Genomic DNA, 25,655 nt, shown 5'->3' with positions numbered 1-25,655 from the left:
GGTGCCCATATAGGATGCTGGCACTGCAGGCAGCATCTTTACCTGCTATGCCACAGCGCTGGCCCCAGAGCAGTAATATTTTTAAAATAATCTTTTTTTCTGATAAGTCAGTCTCAACAGTGCTATTAAAATATTCAGTAAACCATGTTATAAAAAGTCATACTGTAATCTAGGCTTTGTTGATCCCTTTATGAATCACAGAAGAATAAATTTAATATAATTTGTTAGGGTTCCAGGATTTTCTGAGCCATAAATGGGCATTGACTTCCACTGAAAGTCCTAGCTTCTTCTTTTTTTTTTTTTTAATATTTATTCATTTACTTGAAAGTCAAAGTTACAGAGATAGAGAAGGAGAGGCATAGAGAGAGAGGTCTTTTATCTGATGATTCACTCCCCAATTGGCCGCAACGGCCGGAGCTGGGCCAATTCGAAGCCAGCAACCAGGAGCTTCTTCTGGGTCTCCCACACAGGTGCAGGGGCCCAAGGACTTGGGTCATCTTCTGTTCTCCCAGGCCATAGCAGGGAACTGGATCGGAATTGGAGCAGCTGAGACCTGAACTAGCGCCCATACAGGATGCTAACACTGCAGGCGACAGCTTTACCTGCTACGCCACAGCACCAGCCCCAAAGTCCTAGTTTCATTAGCCACTCCCAAGAGAGTCAGCCTGTACTTTGAAACTTTGAAGCCAGATATTGACTTCTCTTTAGCTATAAAAGTCATAAATGACTTCTTACGTAAGGCTATTTTGTCTATGTTGAAAGTCTCTTGTTTAACATAGCCACCTTCATCAATTATGTTAGTTAAATATTCTGGATTACTTGATGCATCTTCTACAATAAGCACTTGCTGTTTTACCTTGTACTTTTATGTTGTGAGACAGCCTCTTAAACCACATGAAACAGCCTCTGTTACCTTCAAACTTTTCTTCTCTAGCCTTCTCATCTTAGTCATTCTAGAATTGAAGAGAATTGGGCTCTGGATTAGATTTTGCCTTAAAAATGTTGTGATTCCTTTGGTATTCTATTTAAACCACTAAAACCTTTACTGTATCAACAGTAAGACTGTTTCAGTTTCTTATCATTCATACGTCTCCTGGAATAGCCTTTTAAATTTCCTGTAAGAACTTTGTTTGCTTTCACAACTTGGGTGTTTGGCACTAAAGGCCTGGCTTTCAGCCTTGGTTGGTTTTCAGCAGCCTTCCTTGGTAAGCTTAATCATTTCTAACTTTTGATTTAAAGTGAAAGACATGTGACTCTTCCTTTTAGTTGATCACATTGAGGCCATTGTAGGAAGGTTAATTGGCCTGATTTCAATGTTGCTGTGTCTCAGGATACAGAGGCCCAGAAAGAGGGAGAGAAGTGGGAGAATACCTAGTCAGAACATGCAACATTTCTTGGTTAAGTATGCCATCTTACAATTGGTAGTGGCCTAAAACAGTCATGATGGTAACATCAAACATTGATGATCACAGATCACCATAACAGATAAAATAATAATGAAGAGCTTTAAATGTTTAAAGAATTACTGAAATGCAACACAGGGATATAACGTGAACACATGCTTTTAGTAAAATGGCATCAATAGATTTCTTTGATGCAGGGTTGCCACACACTTTCCATTTGTAAAAAATTCAGTAGCTGTAAAGTGTACTAAAGCACATGGCAATGAAATGAGATATCCTTGAAGATCAACTGATCTTTACAGAGTACCAAGAATACATAATAAGGAAAGGATAGTCTCTTCAACAAATGCTGCTGAGAAGACTATATCCATATGCAAAATAATGAAATTGAACTACTATAAAATACAGAAAAATAAACTTGAAGTAAACATACGACTTGAAACTTCAGTACTTTTGTAAGAAAACGTGAGTAAAGGTTTAAAGCAATGATTTCTTGGCTAGGACAACAAAAGCAAAAATAGACTAAGAGGGACTACATCAAACTAAAAAAATTTTGCACAGCAAAAGAAAAACAACCTATAAAATGGGAGAAAATATTTGCAGATCATATATCTGATAAAGGGACTGATGCCTAAAATATGTAAGGAACCCCTATAACTTAATAGCAAAACAAAACATGAAACAGCAGCAACAAAACCCCCAATTAACTGATTTAAAATTGGACAGAGAACTTGAATAGACATTTTTCCAAAGAAGATATGCGGATGGCTGATGGGCCCATGAAAAAATATTTAACATCATTAATTATTAGGAAAATGACATTCAGAACCACAATGAGCTATCACCTCATACCTGTTAAGATAACTTTTCAAAGAACAGAAACAAAGATAAGGGTTGGCAAGGGTGTGAATAAATTGGAACCCTTTTGCACCAATGCTGGATATGTAAAATGGTTCCGCATCTGTGGAAACTATGGAGATTTCTCTAAAAAATTAAAACTGCCAATGAGTCATCCATCCCTCTTTTGGGTATTTATCCAAAATCATTGAAATCAGGACCTCAAAGATGTTCTAGTATTCTCATGTTCATTGCAGCATTATTCACAATAGCCAAGACAAGAGAACAACCTAACTGTCTATTAACGAATGAATGTATAAAGAAAATGTGACATTTACATACTTGTCTTAAAAATAAAGAAGTCCTGCTGTTTGCTCAAACACTGATCAACTGTGAAGACATGCTGGGTGAAATAAGCCAGACACAGATGGACAAATACTGCACAATAGCACTTACATGAAGTATCTTAAATAGTAGGGAGTAGAATAGTGGTTGACAAACTAGAAGGCAAGGGTGAATAGGGAGTTGCTGTTCAACAGGTATTAAGTTTCATTTATGCAGTTTGAGAAAATTCTAGAGCTTTGCTATTTAATACCATGCCTAGAATTAATAATATTATGTGGTACACTTAAAACTTTAATAAGAGGATAGATCTCATGTTAGTGTTCTAACTACTGTAAAATTTTGAAGCAGATACAGAAACAATGCAAGGAGAAGAAAATAATGGGAAAAAAGTATTCACCTGTGGTAAAGAAAATACATAATGCATCTATTAAATGGGAATATAAGCTATAAAAGAGGAATATTTCAAGAAGAATTAAATGAAGTAAAAAAAAAATGAAGTAACAGTGTAAAACTCAGGAAAAGGATTGGGGATAAAACTGTGATTTCTCACAGAGAGGAATGAATTAATAGCATAAAGTGAAATCAAAAGATTAAAATTTAGAGGAAAATCTATTAGAGAAATAGTATATGAAATCCAACATAAAATAATAGGAGTTCTAGAAAAAGTTCATGGAAAAAGGAAAAAATATATTATCAGAGAAAGAATTCAGTAGCATTTTCTAGAGCTAAAGAATATGAGTTTCCAGGTTAAAAGGCTACACTGTACTCATACAGTAGAGAAAAACTCCAAAGTATAGCATTATTAAACTTTGGAACTTCAAAGAATGAAGTAAACAGAATGAATTTATACATTTGGTAGAGCGTGGGATTAAATAGATGGAAAATACATAGAAAAGCTGAAAGAAAAATCAACTTAATGACTTCAGGAAAAACAAAAGGTAGTCTTGATATGCCACAAGTGTAATTTGTATTGTGATTCACCTGATCACATAAGAGGATAGATCTTCTCTATGATGATCTAAGATGTCGCTTTCACCTCTGGCATCCTGTTTTTGAGTGCTGGTTAGTGCCCTGGCTGTTCCATGTCTGATCTGGCTCCCTGCTAAATGTGCGTGAGAAAGCCACAGAAGGAAGACCTTGATAGAGCTTTGGGCTCCTGGCTTAAGCCTGGCCCACACCTGGCTGTGTAGCCATTTGGAGAATTAACCAGAAGATGGACATTCTCTGTTGTTCACTCTCCCTGTCTCTCTCCCCCTCTGCTGCTCTGCTTTTCAAATAAATACATAAATATATTTTTCAAAGAAACATTAAATAATATCTTTAAAGTATTTTATCATCATAATGTCTAACTTGAATATGGGAGGGATGGGAAAAGTGGGAGCAGGCAGATATAAAAGGAGCAAGTTTATTCTTTTGTAGTGAGAAGTCACTAGAAAGCTTACAATTAGTATCTGAGTAATTTAATAGTACATAAGTATAACTTACCCCCCAAAATGTGAGATTCAGCCAATCACATGTATGCTGGAAGTCCTTTGGATCAATATTCTTTTTTTTTTCTTTTTTGACAGGCATAGTTAGACAGTGAGAGAGAGAGACAGAGAGAAAGGTCTTCCTTCCATTGGTTCACCCCCCAAATGGCCGCTACGGCCAGCGTGCTGCGCAGATCCGAAGCCAGGAGCCAGGTGCTTCTTCTGGTCTTCCATGCAGGTGCAGGGCCCAAGCACTTGGGCCATCCTCCACTGTCCTCCCGGGCCACAGCAGAGCACTGGACTGGAAGAGGAGCAACCAGGACTAGAACCCAGGGTGCTGGCGCCGCAGGTGGATTAGCCAAGTGAGCCGCGGCTCCAGCCCGGATCAATACTCTTTATGGAGCAAAAATCTAGGGTGGAAGACAGAGCTACAGAAACAGAATAGGCCGTCAGTTAATTCCTATCTTGGTGCCATTAAGGTTGTCATTTTGTTATTTATTTATTTAAAAGGCAGAATGACAGAGTGAGGGAGAGAGAGGAATCATTCATTCATTGGTTTACTCCCCAGATGCCCACAATAACCAGCACGGGGCCATGCTGAAGCCAGGAGACAGGAACTCCATCTGGGTCTCCCATGCGGGTGGAATGGACCCAAGTGCTTGGACCATTATCTGCTGCCTTCCAGGCACGTTAAAAGGAAGCTGTATCAGAAGCAGAGGCAGGACTCAATACCAGGCGCTCTGATGTGGGATGTGGGCATCTAAAGCAGCAGCTTAACCTTGCTGTTCCACTCTGCTCACCCATGTTGTACTGTTGTTTTTCATCTAAACTGTTGGTATGAGCTGTGTGCCTGAGTTGAGGGGATGAAAGTAACCTATCACTTAAAGGCTGTTCTAAAGAGTTTCAGTCCCTTTGATTTCTGTTTTTTCAGTGTGGGAGCGTCCCAAGGTAGAAGAACACATGCTGTGCAAGAATTCCACTCTTCTGGATACCAGTAATGCAGTAGCAATAGAGAAGATGCCACACTTTTCAGAACTCTCTGCAATTTTAGGTAAGTTTTTGTGCTCATTTTTTTCATGTCATGAGGACAAAATCCCTCATCTGTGTTGGAAAAACAAAATATTTTTTCTCTTGAGTTATTTCCAAGCTAAGTATGCAAACTGAGATTGCCTTTGACTACAAAAAATATCTAATAGGAGTTTAAGTAATATGGGTTTACTTTTCTGTAACTTTTTATTTTGAGCTAATTTCAGACTTACAGACAAGTTGCAGAGGCACATGCTTGGCTTGGTTGTTAGGATACCTGTTAAGATGCCCATGTCCCACATCAGAGTTTCTAGGTTCGAATCTCAGCTCTGGCTCCTGACTTCAGCTTCCTGATAATGCACAGACCCTGAGAAGCAGCATTGGTGGCTCAAGTAGTTGGGTCCCTGCCACTCACATGAGAAACCCAGATTGAGCTCCCAGGTCCAGGCTTTGGCACCCCTGGGTGTTGCAAGCATTTGTGATCTGAACCAGTGAATGTCGGGGGGAAGCAGTGTGTGTGTGTGTGTGTCAAATAAAATCATTTGTAAAACAAAAATAGTACAGAAGGTTCCTATATACCTGTCATCCAGTTTTCCCTGTTATCTTAAATTTTACCTATCTATTGAAAGGCAGAATGACAGAGGGAGAGAGGGATGAAAGGAGGCAGAGAGAGGAGAGACAGAAATGTTTCCCATCCTCTGGTTCATTCCCCAAATTCCTGCAACAGACAGGGCTGAGTCAGGCAAAGCCAAGAGCCACGAACTCCATCTGGGTCTCCCACAGGGTAGCAGTAACCCTAGCACTTGTACTGTAACCTGCTGCTTTCCAGGCACATTATCAGGAAGCAGGATTGACAGCAGAGGCAGGACTCCTTCCCAGGTACTCAGATATGGCATGTGGGCATCCCGAGCAGCCACTTAATCCACTGTGCCACAGTGCCCACTCCCTGATTTTATCTTGGGTAACTTTAAATCAAAACCAAGATATTAATATTGGCACAAATTATTAACTAAATTGTTAACCTTATTAAAATTTTGTCAGTTTTTCCACTGATATGTTTCAAAATCATTCTCAGAATTTCACGTTGCATCCTTCTCCTTAGTCTCCTGCAGTCTGTAACAATTCCTTAATCTGTCATAGTCTTGATGCTTTTGAAGATTACTGATAAATTATGTTGTAGTATTTCCCTTGATGTGAAGTTGTCTTAATGTTTTCTCATGAACTGGAATGAGGTTATGCAGTCTTTGGTAAGAATACCACAAGGGGGGCTGGCATTGTGGCATAGTGGGCTAAGCTTCCACCTATGGCACTGGCATCCCGTTTGAGCACCAGTCTCAATCTCGGCTGCTCCACTTCCAATCCAGCTCTCTGTTATGGCCTGGCAAAGCAGTGGAAGATGGCCCAAGTTCTTGGGCTCCTGCACCCATGTGGGAGATCCAGAAGAAGCTCCTGGCTCCTGGCTTTGGATCAGCCCAACTCCAGCTGTTGTGGCCATTTGGGGAGTGAGCCAATAGATGGAAGACCTTTCTCTCTGTCTCTCCCTCTCTCTCTAACTCTACCTCTCAAATAAATAAATAAATAAATCTTCTTTTTAAAAAAAGAATGCTACAGAAATGATATGTGACCTGCTTGTGTATGCTATCATATATCAAGGGATTTATGATATCATTATTTCTTATTACTGGTGGTATTAAATTTCAGTACTTGATTATAATGGTGTCTGCTGAGTTTCTCCACTGTAAAGCTACTATTTTCCGTTTGTAATTAATACATATTTAGAAAGAGATTGAGACTGTAAATTATGTTTCTATCAGAACTTCTCACTAATTTTAGCAGCCATCAGAGGCAATGAAGGGAAACCATCTCTTTGGTTTCTGGTTTATTCTTCGTGTATTTCTTTTGTGCAAATGAGCGGATAGCTTGTGTTCTCTGACTTTTTTGTATTTGTTACATGGAAGACATTATTCTATATTTTACTCTTTTCTCTTTGCTATTTCCACTTAGCAGTATGTACTGTATATTCCAGTGCTCCATCTGGCTTTACAGAGAGCTTCCTTATATATTTTTTAGAGATTTATTTGTTTATTTGAGAGTCAGAGTCAGAGAGAGAAAGAGAAAAAGAATGAGAGAGAATGAGAGAATATCTTCCATCCACTGGTCCACTCCCCAAACAGCTGTAGCAGCCTTGGCTGGACCTACTGAAGCCAGAATCCAGGAATTCCAATCAGGTCTCCCACTTGCTTGCCAGAGACTTGGGCTATCATCTGCTTCTGCCTTCCTAGGCACATTGGCAGGGAACTGGATCAAAAGTAGAGCCGCTGGGACTCAAACAAGCTCTCTGATATGGAGTGCCACTGTCAGAAGCAGAGTTACAGAGGCAGTGCACTGCAGCACAATGCCAACCCCGACCCTCAATTTTTAAGAGTTATTTATATGTTAAGCATATTAGCATCTGTGGCATATTGGGTAAAACCACCGCCTGCAGTGCTGGGATCCCATAAGGGCACTGGTTCGAGTCCTGGCTGTTACACTGCTAATCCAGCTCTCTGCCATGGCCTGGGAAAGCAGTAGAAGATGGCCCAAGTCCTTGGGCTGGGCCCTTGCACCTGCCTGGGAGATGTGGAAGAAGCTCCAGGCTCCTGGCTTCAGATCAGCCCAGCCCTGGTCATTGCAGCCATTTGGGGACTGAACCAGAGATGGAAGACTCTCTCTCTCTTTCATTCTTTCTCTCTCTCTCTTTTCTGTAACTGTGCCTTTCAAATAAATAAAATTTTTTTAGAGATTTTATTTGTTTTATCTGAGAGGTAGAGTTTAGACAGTGAGTGGAAGAGTCAGAGAGAAAAGTCTTCCATCTAGTGGTTCACTACCCAGATGGCCGCGATGGCTGGAGCTGTGCCAGTCTGAAACCAGGAGCCAGGAGCTTCTTCTGGTCTCCCACACACACTCTTTGGGTGCAGGGGCCAAAGGACTTGAGCTATCCTCTACGCTATCCCAGGCCATAGCAGAGAGCTGGATTGGAAGAAGAGCAGCCAGGACTAGAACCGGTGCCCATATGAGATGCCAGGGCCGCAGGCGGAGGATTAACTTACTGCACCACCATGCCAGCCCCTCAAATAAATAAAAAATCTTTTTTTTTGATGGGCAGAGTTAGATAGTGAGAGAGAGAGACAGAGAGAAAGGTCTTCCTTTTTCCGTTGGTTCACCCGCTAGGTGGCTGCTACGGCCAGTGCGCTGCGCCGATCCGAAGCCAGGAGCCAGGTGCTTCCTCCTGGTCTCCCATGCAGGTGCAGGGCCCAAGGACCTGGGCCATCCTCCACTGCCTTCCCGGGCCACAGCAGAGAGCTATACTGGAAGAGGAGCAACAGGGACAGAATCCGGCGCCCAGACCAGATTCTGTAACCTGCGGTGCCGGTACCGCAGGCAGAGGATTAGCCTAGTGAGCCACAGCACCGGCCATAAATAAATATTTTAAAAAGGAATATTAGCATTTTGTCTGTGGTTTATAGTAGTACATATGCCACAAAGAGTACAAATTTTCTCCCAGTTACTTAGTTCTTTTTGTTTTGTTTGTAATATTATTGTCATGCAAGAATTTTTTGCTTATATGGGATTTATTTTTCTCCCACACCAGTAGTGAGTGTAGCAGTTCACTACTAACATTAACATCCTCAGTCTTTGTATCTTCCGGTTGCCAAGTGTGTTGGCTTATTACCCTAGAGTTGTAGGATAGCTGCTAAACCTCTCGGCATCACAGCCATGTTCCTGGAAGAAAGAATGTGAAAGGCCAGTAGTAGCCATTTGTGTTTCCTTTTATCAGAAGAGCAAAAGCTTTCCCTGAAGTTCCCTGAGAGACCTATATTTAGGTCCATTAGCCAGAACTGGGTCATATTTATGCCTACCACTAAGGAGGTGGAGGACTGAAGTATTCTGCCTTCCTAACATCCAAAGTGGTAAATGGCAAGGGAAAAAGGGAAAATCGGGGCAAGATTGGATGTTGTTAGCCTCTCTACTAGAGCCTGCCACTGTTAGGTCTAAGATACAGGTCCAAAGAAGGTTCAGAGACAACCAGTCAAGATAGAAAATACTTTTATTGTAAAAGGGACAACATAGTAAACTAAGATTTTAGCCCAGGTGGACAACAGGTGGGAAGGTCTGAATGAATGCTTCAAACCCCTTCCTGCTCCCAGGTTGTGGGCAGTTGTCCTTTTTATGCTCTGTGTTTGGGAAAGGACCATGTATTCTCTCAGAGGCCAACATCCACCATGAGAAAGTGGGCATGGATGAGAAAAAGCTGCCTTGGTTTATCAGAATCAACAATGTACACTGTATGGTCTTCTCAGCCCATGTCCCTAGCAAGGAGCTGGTAAAAGGCAGAGTCAAATCAGTAGAGTCACATCAATAAAACCCATCAGTGTTATCTTCAGAGTCATTTTTCTTGCTCCCAGTTTTACCAGGTGCAGAGTTAGCCATTTTTGTCCTAGTGGCCTAGCAAGCACTAACATCTGGTAAGCAGAGGAGATATCAAGCAGAGAATTAAATGCTGAATCAGAGGTCCTTAATGGTAAAGTTGATCACTATCTGAATGGTAATTTCTGACAGTACTTGGAGACCTTTTATTCTGTGTTTTGTTTAGTTTGAAGACTTCTTTTTATTTCTACTTTTACCTGACAAGTCCAACAGTAAAGGGTATACATACAGCTTAATCCAGGGTTTCAAATGATATCAGTAAGACCCAATTCCTCTCCATCTTTTAGTTCAGGATCACTTTTGTATCATTTACACACTCAGTCACATCCCTTTATAAAGCACCTATTTCTGTCTCCAGGCTTATGTACTCACAGTCTCAAATCCAGTAAGAACATTGTCTCTATTTTCCAACTACTTGCATAGAAGCACTGGGCCTTTCATATTCACTTCAGTTAGTTCATATGTCTACTCTAACCCAGTTTGGCCAGGAAGATGCAGGGCTTTCACGGTGTTGAATTATAGGCTATGCCTGAATCATCATAAAAAATATCAGGAAACCGTTAACAGCAAAAACAGAGCAGATGCTAGATGGTAAGTGTCTACTGCAGTCCTGTATGTTTCAGAACTTCCCTCTCAAGGAAATGTTTAGGAGGCACCGTTCACTTTATCTCCCCTTTACTGTTGGGAGTGTTAAATTTGAACCTAGCCGGCGCCGTGGCTCAATAGGCTAATCCTCCACCTTGCGGCGCCGGCACACCGGGTTCTAGTCCCGGTTGGGGCGCCAGATTCTGTCCCGGTTGCCCCTCTTCCAGGCCAGCTCTCTGCTATGGCCAGGGAGTGCAGTGGAGGATGGCCCAGGTGCTTGGGCCCTGCACCCCATGGGAGACCAGGAAAAGCACCTGGATCCTGGCTCCTGCCATCGGATCAGCGCGGTGCGCCGGCTGCAGCGGCGGCCATTGGAGGGTGAACCAACGGCAAAGGAAGACCTTTCTCTCTCTGTCTCTCTCTCTCACTGTCCACTCTGCCTGTCAAAAAAAAAATAAAAAAAAATAAAAAAAAAATTGAACCTAGTGCAATCAAAGTGTGCAGCTGTGAAGACTAGTCTCATAGCTTTTTATATTTTTAGCAATATCCTGGTCTACCTGGGGTAGTCAAATGTTTACTGGGAGAAATTCCGTTAACTAATTGGTCTACTGGTATGTACATCTAGATATTTGGTACTGAACTAAGAACCACGTGACCTGAGTTAAACTTCCAAGTATCCAGCTATTAGTTTGTAACTTGAGCAATTAATTTTTTCTTGTATTTAAAATGGGGGTAATAAATTGGCATATTGCTGGAACTGGAATTATGGTACAGCAAGTTAAGCCACCACTTGCAACACTGATATCCTGTATCAGAGTGCTGCTGGCTCCTCTGCTTCTGACCCAGCTCTCTACTAATGCACATAGGAAGGCAGCAGAAAACGGTGCAAGTATTTGTACCCCTGCCACATACATGGAGACCATAATGGAATTCCTGGTCCCTGGCTTCAGCCTCACCCAGCCCTGGCTGTTTGAGCCATTTGGGGAGTGAACCAACAGATGGAAGAACTCTGTTTCGCTTCCGCTTCCTCTTCCTCTTCCTCCCTCCCCTCTCCACCCCCGTCACTTGGCCTTTGAAATAAATAAATAAATCTTTTTTACATAAGCAAATAAATTGATATGTTTGAGGAGATTGTTGTAAGAATCAGTGAGATAATAGAAAAATACTTCAAACAGTGTAAACTATGTAAATACAAGGTGACAAATTCTTCTATCTAAAAAAATTTTGCAACACTTTGTGTTTTATTTTGATATTTTGGACATTCTTTTGCTTAATTTAATGGGAAAATATAAAAATTAAAGCAATAAAGTTGTAAAAATGAAATGTACTGTCACCATGAATCTTGAGGAAAATACTGATTTTTACTTAATTTTATCCTCTGGATTATCTTTGAATTACAGGGTTTTCCTCCCCTTTCCTAGGAACTTCTTCAGAAGACTATCAGAAATGCTGTATAAAAAAGTAAGAACTGAATATTTTAAATTTGTTGTGCTTTTGAAAACCTTGTATTCTAATAGTTACATAGTAAATATGAATGTAAGTCTACAAATTTACTCAATATGTCTTAAGGATTCACTGTGTGTCAGGATTGTTAGTTATAAACAAAAATGATTAAAAACAAAATCTGGCTGGCGCCGCAGCTCACTTGGCTAATCCTCCACCTGCGGCGCCGGCACCCCAGGTTCTAGTCCCGGTTGGGGCACCAGATTCTGTCCCGGTTGCTCCTCTTCCAGTCCAGCACTCTGCTGTGGCCCGGGAAGGCAAGTGGAGGATGGCCAAATGCTTGGGCCCTGCACCCCATGGGAGACCAGGAGGAAGCACCTGGCTCCTGGCTTCAGATTGGCGCAGCTCTGGCTGTTGTGGCCAATTGGGGAGTGAACCATCAAATGGAAGACCTCCCCCCTTTTAAGATTTATTTATTTATTTGAGATTCAGAGTTAGAGAGAGAGAGAGAGAAATATTCCATCCGCTCATTGACTCCTGCCTTCTGCCTAGGCCATTGTGGTCATTCGGGGAGTGAACCAGCAGATGGAAAATCTCCTCTTTCTGTCTCCTCTTCTCTGTCTGGCATTCTGCCTTTCAAGTAAATAAAATAAATATTTAAAAAAATTTTAAAAATTCACAATGACTCTTAATGCTATACAAAATTTGGGTATTCACCTTTATCTACTGACTTGAAGAGTTTCTTTAAATTTTTTAAAATTTACTTATTTGATAAACAGAGATAGTTATAGAGACAGACAGATCATCCATCCACTGGCTCATTCCTCAGATGCCATAACAGCTGAGGGTGAGCTAACCTGTCACCTAGAACTTAATTTTGGGTCACCACGTGAGTAGCAGGGACCCAAGTATTTGAGCTATCAGGTAATGCTTCCTAGTGTGCTCATTAGCAGAAAGCTGGCATTGGAAGAGGAGACGAGACTTGAACCCAGGCACTCCAAATTGGTATGCAAGCATCCCAAGCAGCATCTTTACTAATGTGCCAAATACCCACCACTCACCCTGTGCTCTCTTTCATTATTCAGTTCCTGTAAGTGTTGCTTCATGCTATTATGTAAAATTGGTATTCTATTCTGGTCCCTACACAATTACCGGAATATTCTGTTTCCTTTCTGAGCAAGAAGACTAAAAATTTTAAATTTGTACCACATGAAATGCAGTACCAATAGAAAAATAATATTTGTGGATTACAAGTGATTATTTCATATTACTAAATTGAAATAATCTTCTATTTTTTATATTGTAATATTATAGATAGTCTGAAAAAAATCCCTGTTCATTGTGAATTATTAAAGAGGAACTGCTTTCCCTTTGTAGTATTAATTATTGCACTAAGAATTTCCACAAAATATGCTTTGATTCCTTTTTTACATATTACTATTTTTTTATTTGTATGTGTCCTGTAAATACAACATTTAGAACACAGTAATTCTTTCCACCATACCTGCCTTCCCACCCACTCTCCCACCCTTTGTTCTTTTCCCTCTCCCTTTTAGTCTGAGAAAGAAAAAGGGAAGGAAGGAAGGGAGGGAGAGAAGGAGGAAAGGAGGGAGGGAGGGAGGGAGAGAGGGAGGGAGGGAGGGAGAGAAGGAAGGAATAAAGGAAGGAGAGGGAGGGATGGAGGGAGGGAGGAAGAAGAGGGAAGGAGGAAGGGAGGAAGAAGGAGGGAGGGAGGGAAGGGGACCCAAGGACTTGGGCCATCTTCTACTGCTTTCCCAGGCCATAGCAGAGGGGTGGATTGGAAGTGGAGCTGCTGGGACTCGAACCAGTGCCCATATGGGATGCTGTTGCTGCAGGCAAAGGATGAACTTACTTCGCCACAGTATGGTTCCTTCATTTTTTTTTTAATGAGCTATTATTCAGCCCTGAGGGTAATCCGTGTCTTATGGAACTAGTGTTCCATAAACATGCTGGGATGCCAGCATGGTAGGCAGCTTTAGCCACTACACTGCAGCACTGGCATCTGTTGTTACTATCTTAAAACTAAATTTTTACCAGAATTAAATGGCAAACAATACAATGTTACTTTCTTTAGTGGAAATCTAAACTACCAGTATTCTGTGCTAATGAGATTGTGAGATTGAAGATTAATATTCTTGAGTACAGGGGCTGGTACTGTGGCGCAGCAGGTCAACACCTTGGCCTGAAGCACCGGCATCCCATATGAGCACCAGTTCTAGTCATGGCTGCTCCTCTTCCAACCCAGCTTTCTGCTATGGCCTGGGAAAGCAGTGGAAGATGGCCCAAGTCCTTCGGCCCCTGTACCCACATGGGAGACCTGGAAGAAGCTCCTGGCTCCAGGCCTCGGATCGGCGCAGCTCTGGTCATTGTGGCCAATTGGGGAGTGAACCATCAGATGGAAGACCCCCCCCCCCTTTAAGATTTATTTATTTATATGAGATTCAGAGTTAGAGAGAGAGAAATATTCCATCCGCTCGTTGACTCCCCAGATGGCTACAATGGCTGGGGCTTGGCCTTGCAAAAGCCAGGAGCCAGGAGCTTCTTCTGGGTCTTCCAAGTGGGTAGCAGGGACCCAAGGACTTGGGCCATCTACTGCTTCTTCCCAGGCCATTAGCAGGGAGCTAGATTGGAAGTGGAGCAGCTGGGACTTGAATCAGTGTCCGTATTGGATGCTGGCATCACAGGTGCAGGTACACTTGCTGTGCCACAACGCCTGCCCCTAAGCTCTTGTTTTTATGTTGAGTTTCCACCCTGTTGTTTGGACATCTCCTGCTAGTACTCTCTACAGGGATTTTTCATATACCTCCTCTACTATGGCTTTCTCTTCACATCATCTAATATCATCATCCTGTCTATTATCGCCATCTCCAGAGTTTGGGCTTGAGGAAGTGAAGCCAGTTCCTATTATCTGCTTGTTTCCCAACTCTCTGTCTTCCTTATCCTTTTTTTTTTGTTTTTGTTTTTTAAAAATATTTTATTTATTTATTTGAGAGGTAGAGTTACAGACAGTAGAGGGAGAGACAGAGAGAAAGGTCTTACACCTGCTGGTTCACTCCCCAATTGGCCGCAACAGCCGGAGTTGAGCCAGTCCAAAGCCAGGAGCTTCCTCTGGGTTTCCCACACGGGTGCAGGAGCCCAAGTGCTTGGGCCATCTTCTACTGCTTTCCCAGGCCACAGCAGACAGCTGGATCAGAAGTGGAGCAGCCGGGACTCGAACCGGCACCCATATGGGATTCTGGCACCACAGTCGGAGGATTAACATACTTTGCCACAGCGCTGCCCACCCATCCTTTTTAAGTAATCCTTCAAGCTAGATGGCAGAGAGGAGGAAACTTATCTTTGTTCATATCCTGAGTTCATATTTCTCCATAGAGGAGAAATTCCAAAAGAATGATTCAAAAGGCACACCATATGTTCCCTGGAATTAGGTTTCTGATTCAAGCCTGAAAAATCTAAAGTATGTTAGATGATTTAAAATACCAAAATAAATAGGAATCTGGATGGCATTTCAGAAATTGACACAATAAAGATTTGTACATTATATGTGCAAATCAGACATGGATTCCATAGCATGGGTGCAATTGTGGATTACCTTGAAAGAGGTCATGCCCAGTGTAACTTCCTACAAAGGGCAAAGTAATCACAATCAAAGGAGGCTGGATGTTATATCAAATGCAAAAACTGAGGGGCCAGTGCTGTGGCTTAGTGGGTTAAGACACTGCCTGAAGCACTGGCATCCCTTATGGGCTCTGGTTCAAGTCCCAGCTGCTCCGCCTCTGACCCAGTTCCATGCTAAGGTGCCTGGGAGTGCATTGGAAGATGGCCCAGGTCTTTGGGCCCCTGTACCCATGTGGGAGGCTTGGAGGAATCTCCTGTCTCCTGGCTTCGGATTAGCCCAGCTCTGGCTGTCACAGCCATTCAGGGAGTGAACCAGCAGACAGGGGATCTCTCTGCCTCTGCTTCTCCCTTGGTGTAATTGTGCCTTTAAAGTAAAATGAATATATCTTTAAAAAAAAAAAAAACTGTGGAGGTCATCAATCAGCAGTAGCAAGTGAGAGAGACCTAGTGATAGGGAAATCTCTGAAGGGTCCTTTGATGTAGAGTCAGCACTTGGCTGTCTGTCAATCCCAGGACACCAGTGACATAACAGTACCAATCAAGATCAAGAAGGACCTTTCCTATTTTTTCTACAACTCCCCCTTTCAAATGCCAGAGGAACCCAAAGACTAACTACCAAATAGGAGAGGCCAAAAAGAAAAAAACTATGATTGTTTTTCCTACTTTATTTTAGGAGTCTGATTCAGGCTCAAGATAGGAAAAAGAAAAAATTTAAATTTAAATTCAATAGTAGAGTTGTAACATTATGCTAGACTCTTTTTTTTGGGGGGGACAGGCAGAGTTAGACAGAGAGAGAGACAGAGAGAAAGGTCTTCCATTGGTTCACCCCCCAAAAGGCTGCCATGGCCAGTGCGCTGTGCCAGTCCGAAGCCAGGAGCTAGGTACTTCTTCCTGGTCTCCTATGTGGGTGCAGGGCCCAAGCACTTGGGCCATCCTCTACTGCCCTCCTGGGCCACAGCAGAGAGTTGGACTGTAAGAGGAGCAACCGGCACAGAATCTGGCACCCCAACCGGGACTAGAACACAGGGAGCCAGTGCCACAGGCAGAGGATTAGCCAAGTGAGCCACAGTGCTGGCCGCTAGACTATTACTTAAAAATAACTTTATTACAAGAGAATTCTAGAAGAGCATTTGTAAAAATAAACCCACCTAAAGTTCACTCAGAAACAAGAAAGTACTGTTTTGATAGAATAAGTTTACATGGAAATATGAAATAATAAAATTTTTCAAGATTTATTTATTTATTTGAAAGTTAAAGTTACACAAAGAGAAGGAGAGGCAGAGAGAGAGAGAGAGAGAGAGACAGGTCTTCCATCCGATGGTTCACTCCCCAATTGGCCGCAATGCCCAGAGCTGCGCCAATCCAAAGCCAGGAGCCAGGAGCTTCTTCTGGGTCTCCCACACAGGTGCAGGGGCCTAAGACCTTGGGCCATCTTCTACTGCTTTCCCAGACCATAGCAGAGAGCTGGATCGGAAGTGGAGCAGCCAGGTCTCAAACCGATGTCCATGTGGGATGCTGGCACTGCAGGCGGTGGCTTAACCCGCTATACCACAGTGCAGGACCTTTAAAATTGTTTTCTGATTACTGAGTTCAACAGAAATTCTCTTCTCACATTGGTTTGCAGCTCCATTACCTTGCTAGGAAATCCATTTTGTTGCTCAAAAGCTATGCTTTGATCCTTATTCTCTCCCACATATTTAGATAAAATTTAAGGAGTCTCATTTATAGGTGTACAAAAAGAGAAAAGAATATTTATTCCCCCCATCGCCAAAAGTTTCTCTGTCATGTTGCTTGAACTGGTTACCATGAGAACCCTAGGAAACAGAATTGCTCTTCCTTTAGCATTAATGAGGTAAGTAAACAAGACTCAAGATAGGCTAAGTAGCTTTCATAATGCCATTCGAGTGTGGGTAGCTGAATTAGGGTTTAAAATCTGGTCTTTCTGATTGTAAACACTATGCCTTGTATTCTATGCCAAATGTCTCACACTACTAAATGTATAAATATATTGTCTTTTGTTATTAAGCTATTTTATACAGATATGATAATATTTTTCCAGCAATTGGATTATTTCTATAAGATAATTAATTGCATGCGAATGATTTAAGTATTGTTTGAAGATTCTTTAAAATTACTAAAGGATAAGAAAATGCCACAAATTTGTTCTTATTATAGAGGGATGATGTTAGCAGACCAAAGTATTCCTTCAAAACCAAAGTATACTTCAGATTCAAAATCAGGTAATAAACAGTGAAACTAATTATTTTCATTATTTTATATATATATATATATATATATATATATTTTGCATTCTTATGCATCCAGTATTTAAAAAAAAATGATCACCCAGGAAACTGAGTGCTTTTTCATTTGTTTGTAGTTAAGATATGAAGATATGTAGTATTGGAAAGTAGGTCTTAACTATCCCTTCAGGACCCATCTTTTGTTCACTTAATATCATTCCAATTTTAATATATGTGCTGCCAAAGCGGGTACTATTCATTTAATAAACATTTACTGGATTGGTACTCTATACGAGGCATTATTTTGTATACCAGTGGGAAGGATCCACTTTCCCTGCCCTTAGAGGTTTCAGTAGTAGGAGGGAAAGAAAAGAAAGCGGATATATTATTGTTATATTTGATGATTGAAAATAATGGAATAAACAAATTATCTCATATTATTGGCATTCTATTAATTTATTATTATTAGAATAAACTTCGGAAGACATTTACATTCTTGTTAACCTCTCTTGGATCTCACATTTTTGTTTACTTTATCTTCTGCAAAAATTTTATAGCATCTATTTGGCAATAAATGTGAAGAACTGCTGATTTTCTTCTTGATAGTTATAAATGTTTACATGAACTAAAAATGTATATTTGCATAATCTTCACTTAAGGAATCATCTTAATGATCAATTGCTAAATGCCAGGCATTATGTTACAGATGGTGAATATAAAAATGATTTAAGATAATTTTGATAGTAAGACTAGCGATAGAAAAACTAAACTTGTATAAGTACCGATCATTGGAAGAAGTAATATGTTCTATACTAGAGGATGCGTGTTAGAAGGGAGATTTGTTTCCACATCAAAGTGTATGGCAACCTGTAAACAAGAAAAGAGAGGTGTTGAAAGGAAAAGTGGTGAAGACACCGAAACAACCATAATTTTACCTAGGTCTTTCTCAATGAAAAGTTTTGCTTTAGATGTAGAAAATATTATTTATAAAGCATGAGGAAGGGCGGACTAAGGATGCTGAAATCATGTATGTCTTTACATTCTTGTATGCATTGATCAATCACATCTTGCTCTAGAGATATTTTTTGCATATTCTTTAACAATTCCAACTGTGTTCCAGTTGTATACCAGGCTATTTACCAAGTATTAAGAAATGAAAAAATGGTTGTGTTCCTGCCCTCAATGATGTGATAGCTTGTAACAGATAAACAGGAAATTATTTCTGAACAACTCCTGCTGTGGCTCCTTTACAATCTTATCTACTGCTACTAGCCAGGGAATGACAGGTGAAAGGAACACATAAAAAGGCCTTGAGATGGAAATCTTCTTGACCTGTTCAAAGAGGAGGAAAGAGGTTAGTGTGGCTGCAGCAGATTAAGAAGATAAATGGTTGAAATATGATCAGAGGGCTATTCAGGTGGTATAATGTGTAGAATCTTCTATGCCATGTCAACAACCAGAGATTTTATTCTAAATGTGATGAGAAATGTTTTAGAGCATCTTAAAGCAGAGAGATGACATGATCAGGTATATATTTAAAAATTTTTGTTTTTTATTTCATTTTAATTATATTTAAGTAGTCTGATGAGGTTGGTGGCTACCATCTTGGACAACACCACTTCAAGGGATTCGTGTATGTTGTAGTGAGATGTAAAGTCATCTCAATACCTGGAAAACCCCCGTGTTTCACCTCTCCTAAGTGGTGAAAACATCACTCCAGGGAAGAAAACAACAGACTGGAATAATTCCAGCCTTCCAAAAGATCATGGGTTCTGTGCTTCTATGTCCAGTATTTCTTTCTTTCTTTCTTTCTTTCTTTCTTTCTTTCTTTCTTTCTTTCTTTCTTTCTTTCTTTCTTTCTTTCTTTCTTTCTTTCTTTCTTTCTTTTTTTTTTTTTTTTGACAGAGTGGACAGTGAGAGAGAGAGAGGGACAGAGAGAAAGGTCTTCCTTTGCCGTTGGTTCACCCTCCAATGGCCGCCGCGGCCAGCACACCGCGCTGATCTGATGGCAGGAGCCAGGTACTTATCCTGGCCTCCCATGGGGTGCAGGGCCCAAGTACTTGGGCCATCCTCCACTGCACTCCCTGGCCACAGCAGAGAGCTGGCCTCTATGTCCAATATTTGTATAGTCTTAACATTCTAGGTTGGTATTCTACGTTCTAAAGATTTAGATGTAGTTTAGAATTATTGTTCTGGCTACCACATGCAAAGAATAGATTAAGAAGAGAAGAGTAGAAGCAAGAAGAACTGGTTTAGCTATTGGAGTGGGGTCTTAGACTAAGATGATAACAATGGTCTGATTTGAGATGTATTTTATAAGTATATGTTCCAGAATTTTCTGATTAGGTAATAGAGAAATAGAGGTCAAGGGTGAATGTTAAATTTTTGCCTTAAGAAACTAGGTGAGGCCGGCGCCGCGGCTCAATAGGCTAATCTTCCACCTAGCGGCGCCGGCACACTGGGTTCTAGTCCAGGTCGGGGTGCCGGATTCTGTCCCGGCTGCCCCTCTTCCAGGCCAGCTCTCTGCTGTGGCCCGGGAAGGCAGTGGAGGATGGCCCAAGTCCTTGGGCCCTGCACCCCATGGGAGACCAGGAGAAGCACCTGGCTCCTGCCATCATATCAGCGCAGTGCGCCGGCCGCAGCGCGCCAGCCGTGGTGGCCATTGGAGGGTGAACCAACGGCAAAGGAAGACCTTTCTCTCTGTCTCTCCCTCTCACTATCCACTCTGCCTGTCCAAAAAAAAAAAAAAAAAAAAAAAACCTAGGTGAATGGTGATTCATTTATTAATATGGGAGCACTATAGGGCAGAGAAAATTGGGAGAATGATTCAGAGATTTTGGCTTGAATATATTACATTTAATCTACCAGCTCAAGTAATGTTGCGTGAAATAACACAGACACACACATGTGTACACTGTGTAGTTTGTTTGTTTGTTTGTTTTTGACAGGCAGAGTGGACCGTGAGAGAGAGAGAGAGACAGAGAGAAAGGTCTTCCTTTACCGTTGGTTCACCCTCCAATGGCCGCTGCAGCCGGCGCACTGCACTGATTCGAAGCCAGGAGCCAGGTGCTTCTCCTGGTCTCCCATGCAGGTGCAGGGCCCAAGGACCTGGGCCATCCTCCACTCCTTCCCGGGCCACAGCAGAGAACTGGATTGGAAGAGGGGCAACCGGGACAGAATCTGGCACCCCAACCGGGACTAGAACCCAGGGTGCCGGCGCCACAGGCAGAGGATTAGCCTATTGAGCCACGGTGCCGGCCACTGTGTAGTTTTTAAATATACAAAGTTGATAGGTGGTCAAGACTATTCTGGATAATGGAAGTCAGAATAGAGGTAATCTTTGGAAAGGGACTACCAACTGAACATAGATAGGAGACTTCTCGGGTACTGGAAATGTTTTATATCTTGATCTGATTGGTGGTTATATTGATGAATATATATATCTATATATATATATGTATATATACACATAAGATTTGTGGCCACTATATATGGTATACTTTAATAAAACATTTAAAAATGGAGGGACTTACTATCTTTCAAGTGGAGATATTATAAAGGCAGTTTGTGATGCAGGATTTTATAGTTTAGAGTAGAGGCTTTCACTGTAGAGATATGTCTATGTATATTTGGTGCTAGAATATGGATGTTTTTAAGCCATAGGATTACATGAAATCATGCAGGAAATAAATAGAAAAGAGATGTGTAAAAAGAATATAAATAGGACACTCAAACATTTAGAAGTAGGCATGTAGAGAGAGCTCCAGCAAAGGAAACAGAGATTCAGTGGCTAGTGTAGAAGTAGAAAAACCAGGAGAGAATGACATCTCAGAGGTCATGAGATGTGAATGTGCTGGGGAGACAGCGATCCCAACTATAGAAAGAGCAAAAGATCAAATAAAATGAGATTTGAGAACTGAGAATTACAGTCCCCAAAACCTGACCTGATCCTATTCCAGAGTCTTCCATCTCAGCAAATGTAGTTGAGCAAACCAGGAAACTAGGGGGTCATCCTCAATAACTCTTTTCTTATTTTTTCTTTGTATTTGAGGCACATGGAAACAGAAAGGAAAGATCCCACACTCACCAAATGCCAATAATGGCCAAGGGCAGATGCTGTGAACTGGGAACTCAATCCTGGTCTCTCACTTCTACATGGCAGGAACCCAGATACTTAAGACATCCATCATCATCTATCACTGCGGCTTCCCAGTTTCTGCGTTAGCAGGAAAATGGAGTCAGAAGTTTAACATAGGCACTCTAATGTGGGATATGGCATCCTAACTAACATCTTAACCAGTAGACCAAACGTGCACCCTCTTATTACTTTTCTACTTAATATACTGTCAAATCTTGTTACTAGTTTTATCTCTTACAGAGCTCTCAAATGCACTTACTTCTTTGTACATTAAGAGGTGAAGTAGACAAGGAATAATTAACCTATAGGTTTCCACATTTAGCAAATAAAGTTATAGAATAGCCAGTTAAATTTGGATTTAAATAAATAGCAAATGATTTTTAATGTAGATATGTCTCAAATGTTGCACATGGTTATACTATTATAGTGGACGTACTCATGCTGCAAAAACACTTGGTGTTTATTGGAAATTCAAATTTAACTGGTCATCCTGTATATTATTTAGCCAACTCTATTAACTTATGCAATGAGGGTGAGGAATGAGTAAGCAAATACACAGATCATAAAAAGGACTTTGTATTCCAGATTTTGGAGCTTCATTTTTAATTTGGGGTCAGTGGAATACCTTTAAAGAGTTTTAAGCAAATGATAGTAGATTTGCATGTTAAATATACAAGGAAGAGAATGAACTGCAGAGGGAGCTGGACTGAAAAGCAATTAAAATAATCTAAAGGAAAACATTTTGGTGCCATAGATCAAGATAGTGATGCTATAAATAAAGAAAAAGTTAAATATGAGATATTAAGTAAATATAATGGGTAAAGTTGACACATAGCAGGCACTATAAATACTATTGCTGTGGTTCAGGTCTGCAAAGTAAGGAAAAGGAAAGACTGAAGACTGAAGAGGAACCATAAAAGGGACCAGAGAGGAAGGGTGTGCCCTCTTGTTGAGTTGAGGTCCAGTGAGAGAAGACAGGAAGGGTTTGTATGATATCAGTGGGAGTTAAAGCTGGATTGCTTGGATTTGAAAGTTGGATGAGAGGGAGTAAAGGTAGTATTTGTTGACAGATCTTTGAAGAAACTTGCCTATGGACATCAGGTAGGCTGTAATGGGAGAGGGATATGGGGAATGGGAAAAGTTTTTGGTAAGATGAGCAAGGACTGAGTTTGTTTTCAATACTGATAGAAATGGAAAGCCTAACCATACAGGCTAGTGGAAATAGTAGGATAATGAAGAATTTTAATCACATACGATTGAAAGGCAAGTACTTCTGTAAAAACCTGGAGCTCTTGAAGTAAAGATATTTTTAAATATATTTTCTTCTATATAAGGCAAGTCAGATTATTCAGCATAATTTTTTCTTCTTAAACCATTATAAAGATACAGTCATGAAGGTCAAGATTTTGATTTTGTTAAATTTGAATTTTATGTCCTCTATATGTATAGTAAATGACAGTTCAATGATTAGAGTGTTAAACTATGCTTTCATTTATAGATAATGCTGCTTGTGAGGTTTTACTTGCTGAGAAAACATGCCCTTCATCCTCTGAAAAAGCAAAGAAAAAAGCAAGTATTGAAGAAGAATAACTACATGAATCATATATTTTAATAATAAAGAATATATCTTTAATCAGTACTTTCACAAGAAGTATCTTTTCAACTATTTAAGTCCATAATTAAAAGCATTTTTGGAGTTTAGAAATTAGATCATTCAATCTTGTAAAAAAGAATGAATACAGCATATACGTCAATATCTACTTGATATACTGTTAATGAAAGAGAATGAAAAATTTACATTTTTTCCAACTTCTGTTTGAGTAATTAGATATCTATTAGTCATTAAGTTAAGGTAAAAATAAGAATCACTGTGTAGCCAGAGTAGTGTCTTATGCGCAAGATTATTTCTGAATCAATATGTGAGGCTTGAAATCTGCAGAACTTTGGAGAAGAATTTGAACTTTTTTTTGTATTTAGCAGTAGTTGCTTTTGGATGGAATTTTCTTAATTATATCTTTTGTTTATATTGTTCTAGCAAACCAAGTAGTTAGTCTTTTGTTATCTATTTTATAGCTGAGAAAATGGAGATTTAGATTTTTACCAGTATTTTGAGGCACTTGTAGCAGGCCCTTCTGTATCTATAATTTGTATTAATTTTGTTGCAACACTCTGTCAATATTTAGATTGGGGAACAAATTGAAAAAGGACAGAGTGGTAAACAGGGAAAATCATTAGCAGGAAGTTTCAAAGATTTCTGGTGAGAGATTGTGATGGTTTTGATCAGGGAGTATTGTAGGAGAGATAGAGAGATATGAATGGATTCTAGAAATTTTTGCCTGGAGAGTTGGTGTATTGAATAGAGGAAGGAGTAAGAAGTGTTAAGAAAGACTTGGGGGGCAGGTGTTGTGGCATAGCAGATTAGGCTTCCAATGGGGATGCCTGCATCCCATAGGAGGGTGCCTAGCTACTCTGTTCTGATCCATCTTCCTATTAATATGCCCAGGAGGCAGCAGATGATGGCCCAGCTACTTAGGTTCCAGCCACAGATGTGGGAGACCTAGATGGAGTTCTGGCTCCTCGTTCATCCTTGACCGTTATAGGCATGTGGGGTGTGAACTACTTGGTGGAAGATCTCTTGCTCTGTTCCTCCTTCTCTAACACTGCCTTTCAAATAAATCTTTTTGTTTAGAATATTTCTGTTATTTATTTGAAAGGCAGAGTCAGAAAGACAGACAGATAGGCACAGAGAGGGTTTTCATCTGCTGGTTCACTCTCCAAATGGCTAAATGGCCAGAACTGGGCCAGGCTGAAGCCAGGAGCTAGGAGCTTTTTCTGGGTCTCCTACGTGGATGCAGGGGCCCAACTTCTTGGGCCCTCTTCTGTTGCTTTCCCAGGTGCATTATCAGGGAGCTGGATTGGAAATGGAGGAGCTGGGACTTGAACCAGTACCCATATATGATGCCAGCATTGTAGGTGGTGGCTTTACCTGCTATACCACAGTGCCAGCCTCTTAAATCTTTTTTTTTTAATATTATTTATTTATTTAAAAGGTGGAGTCACAGAGAAGCACAGGCAGAGACAGAGTGAGAGAGAGGTGGTGGTGGGGGAGTCTTCCATCTGCTGGTTCACTCCCCAAATTGTTGCCACATTTGGAGCTGGGCCAGTCCGAAGCCAGGAGCCAAGAGCTTCTTCTGGGTCTCCCACATGGGCACAGGTGCCAAGGACTTGGGCCATCTTCCCAGGCCAGAGCAGAGCTAGATCAGAAGAGGAGCAGCCGGGACTTGAACTGGAGACTATGTGGGATACTGGCACTGCAGGCAGTGGCTTCCCCCGCTATGCCACAGCACCATCCCATAAATATTTTTTAAATAGACTTCTAAGTTTCTGCTATGGGCATCTTTGGTGGATAAAGGTACTGATTAATATGATAGGAGAGGTAAGATCTAAGGATATATGACAGTGGGTCATTGGCTGTAAATCTGGAGTCAGTAGAAAAAGAGAGGGGTATAAAGTGTTACAGATATTTTTGAAGTCAGTGAAACCACCTGGGAAAGATTATTTATATAGTGATGGAGAGAAAGGTCCAGGATTAATCCTTGAAAGTCACATTTATGTAGATCAGGAAGAGTGACCAGAGAGAAGGAGGAAGATACACTGAATATGGTGTCATGGAGACCAAGAGGGGAAAGCATTTCTCCCCAGAAGAAGGGAGAGTGGTCAACAATATTGAATGCTGCTTGAAGGTGTGCTATTATTATAAGGAAAAAAAAAAAACAATTGTAGGAGTTCCATTTTCCAGTCTTAAGAATCTTAGTCTCCTGCTCTGTCCCAACAATAAGTTAAAAGCAGAGAAAACTGAAAAATCATCAACTCTTCTTATATCCACTCAAGAAGTGAGGTTTCAGGGCAAACTGCTGTACCAGACATTGAAGAAATAGTCAGGAAGACAGAATCACAACTACTCAGAATAGAAATCCATAAGTAGAACTCTACATAGGAACTTTATCAGGGCATCAAAACCTAAACTATTTTTATGAATTTCTGAAGACTCAATGTGATT

At 40.9% G+C, this 25,655-nt stretch overlaps 1 protein-coding gene and 1 long non-coding RNA gene across 7 annotated transcripts in view; one reads left to right on the top strand and one right to left on the bottom strand.

Moving 5' to 3' along the window:
* Positions 1 to 11,922, bottom strand: part of LOC138850140 (uncharacterized) — a 36,164-nt gene extending 24,242 nt beyond the window's left edge. The window contains exons 1-2 of the long non-coding RNA XR_011389715.1: positions 10,615 to 11,922; positions 857 to 10,249 (exon numbers count right to left, since the gene is read on the bottom strand). This is a non-coding gene — a long non-coding RNA (uncharacterized lncRNA). The remainder of the gene's footprint in view (positions 1 to 856; positions 10,250 to 10,614) is intronic.
* Positions 1 to 25,655, top strand: part of MEIKIN (meiotic kinetochore factor) — an 86,554-nt gene that overhangs the window by 19,980 nt on the left and 40,919 nt on the right. For 4 of the 6 annotated variants that reach the window (XM_051844192.2, XM_051844191.2, XM_051844187.2 and 1 more), the window contains exons 6-9: positions 4,986 to 5,105; positions 11,533 to 11,593; positions 17,390 to 17,454; positions 23,094 to 23,164. In XM_051844192.2, the coding sequence (XP_051700152.2) occupies positions 4,986 to 5,105; positions 11,533 to 11,593; positions 17,390 to 17,454; positions 23,094 to 23,164 (317 nt within the window). The remainder of the gene's footprint in view (positions 1 to 4,985; positions 5,106 to 11,532; positions 11,594 to 17,389; positions 17,455 to 23,093; positions 23,165 to 25,655) is intronic. The other 2 variants (XM_051844188.2, XM_051844190.2) reach the window with 1 other exon arrangement.

The sequence above is a fragment of the Oryctolagus cuniculus genome, chromosome 6, assembly GCF_964237555.1.
Source record: "Oryctolagus cuniculus chromosome 6, mOryCun1.1, whole genome shotgun sequence".
Taxonomy (NCBI): Eukaryota; Metazoa; Chordata; class Mammalia; order Lagomorpha; family Leporidae; genus Oryctolagus; species Oryctolagus cuniculus.
Note: the sequence above shows the minus strand (reverse complement) of the source record. Positions and strands in the feature narration are given on the sequence as shown.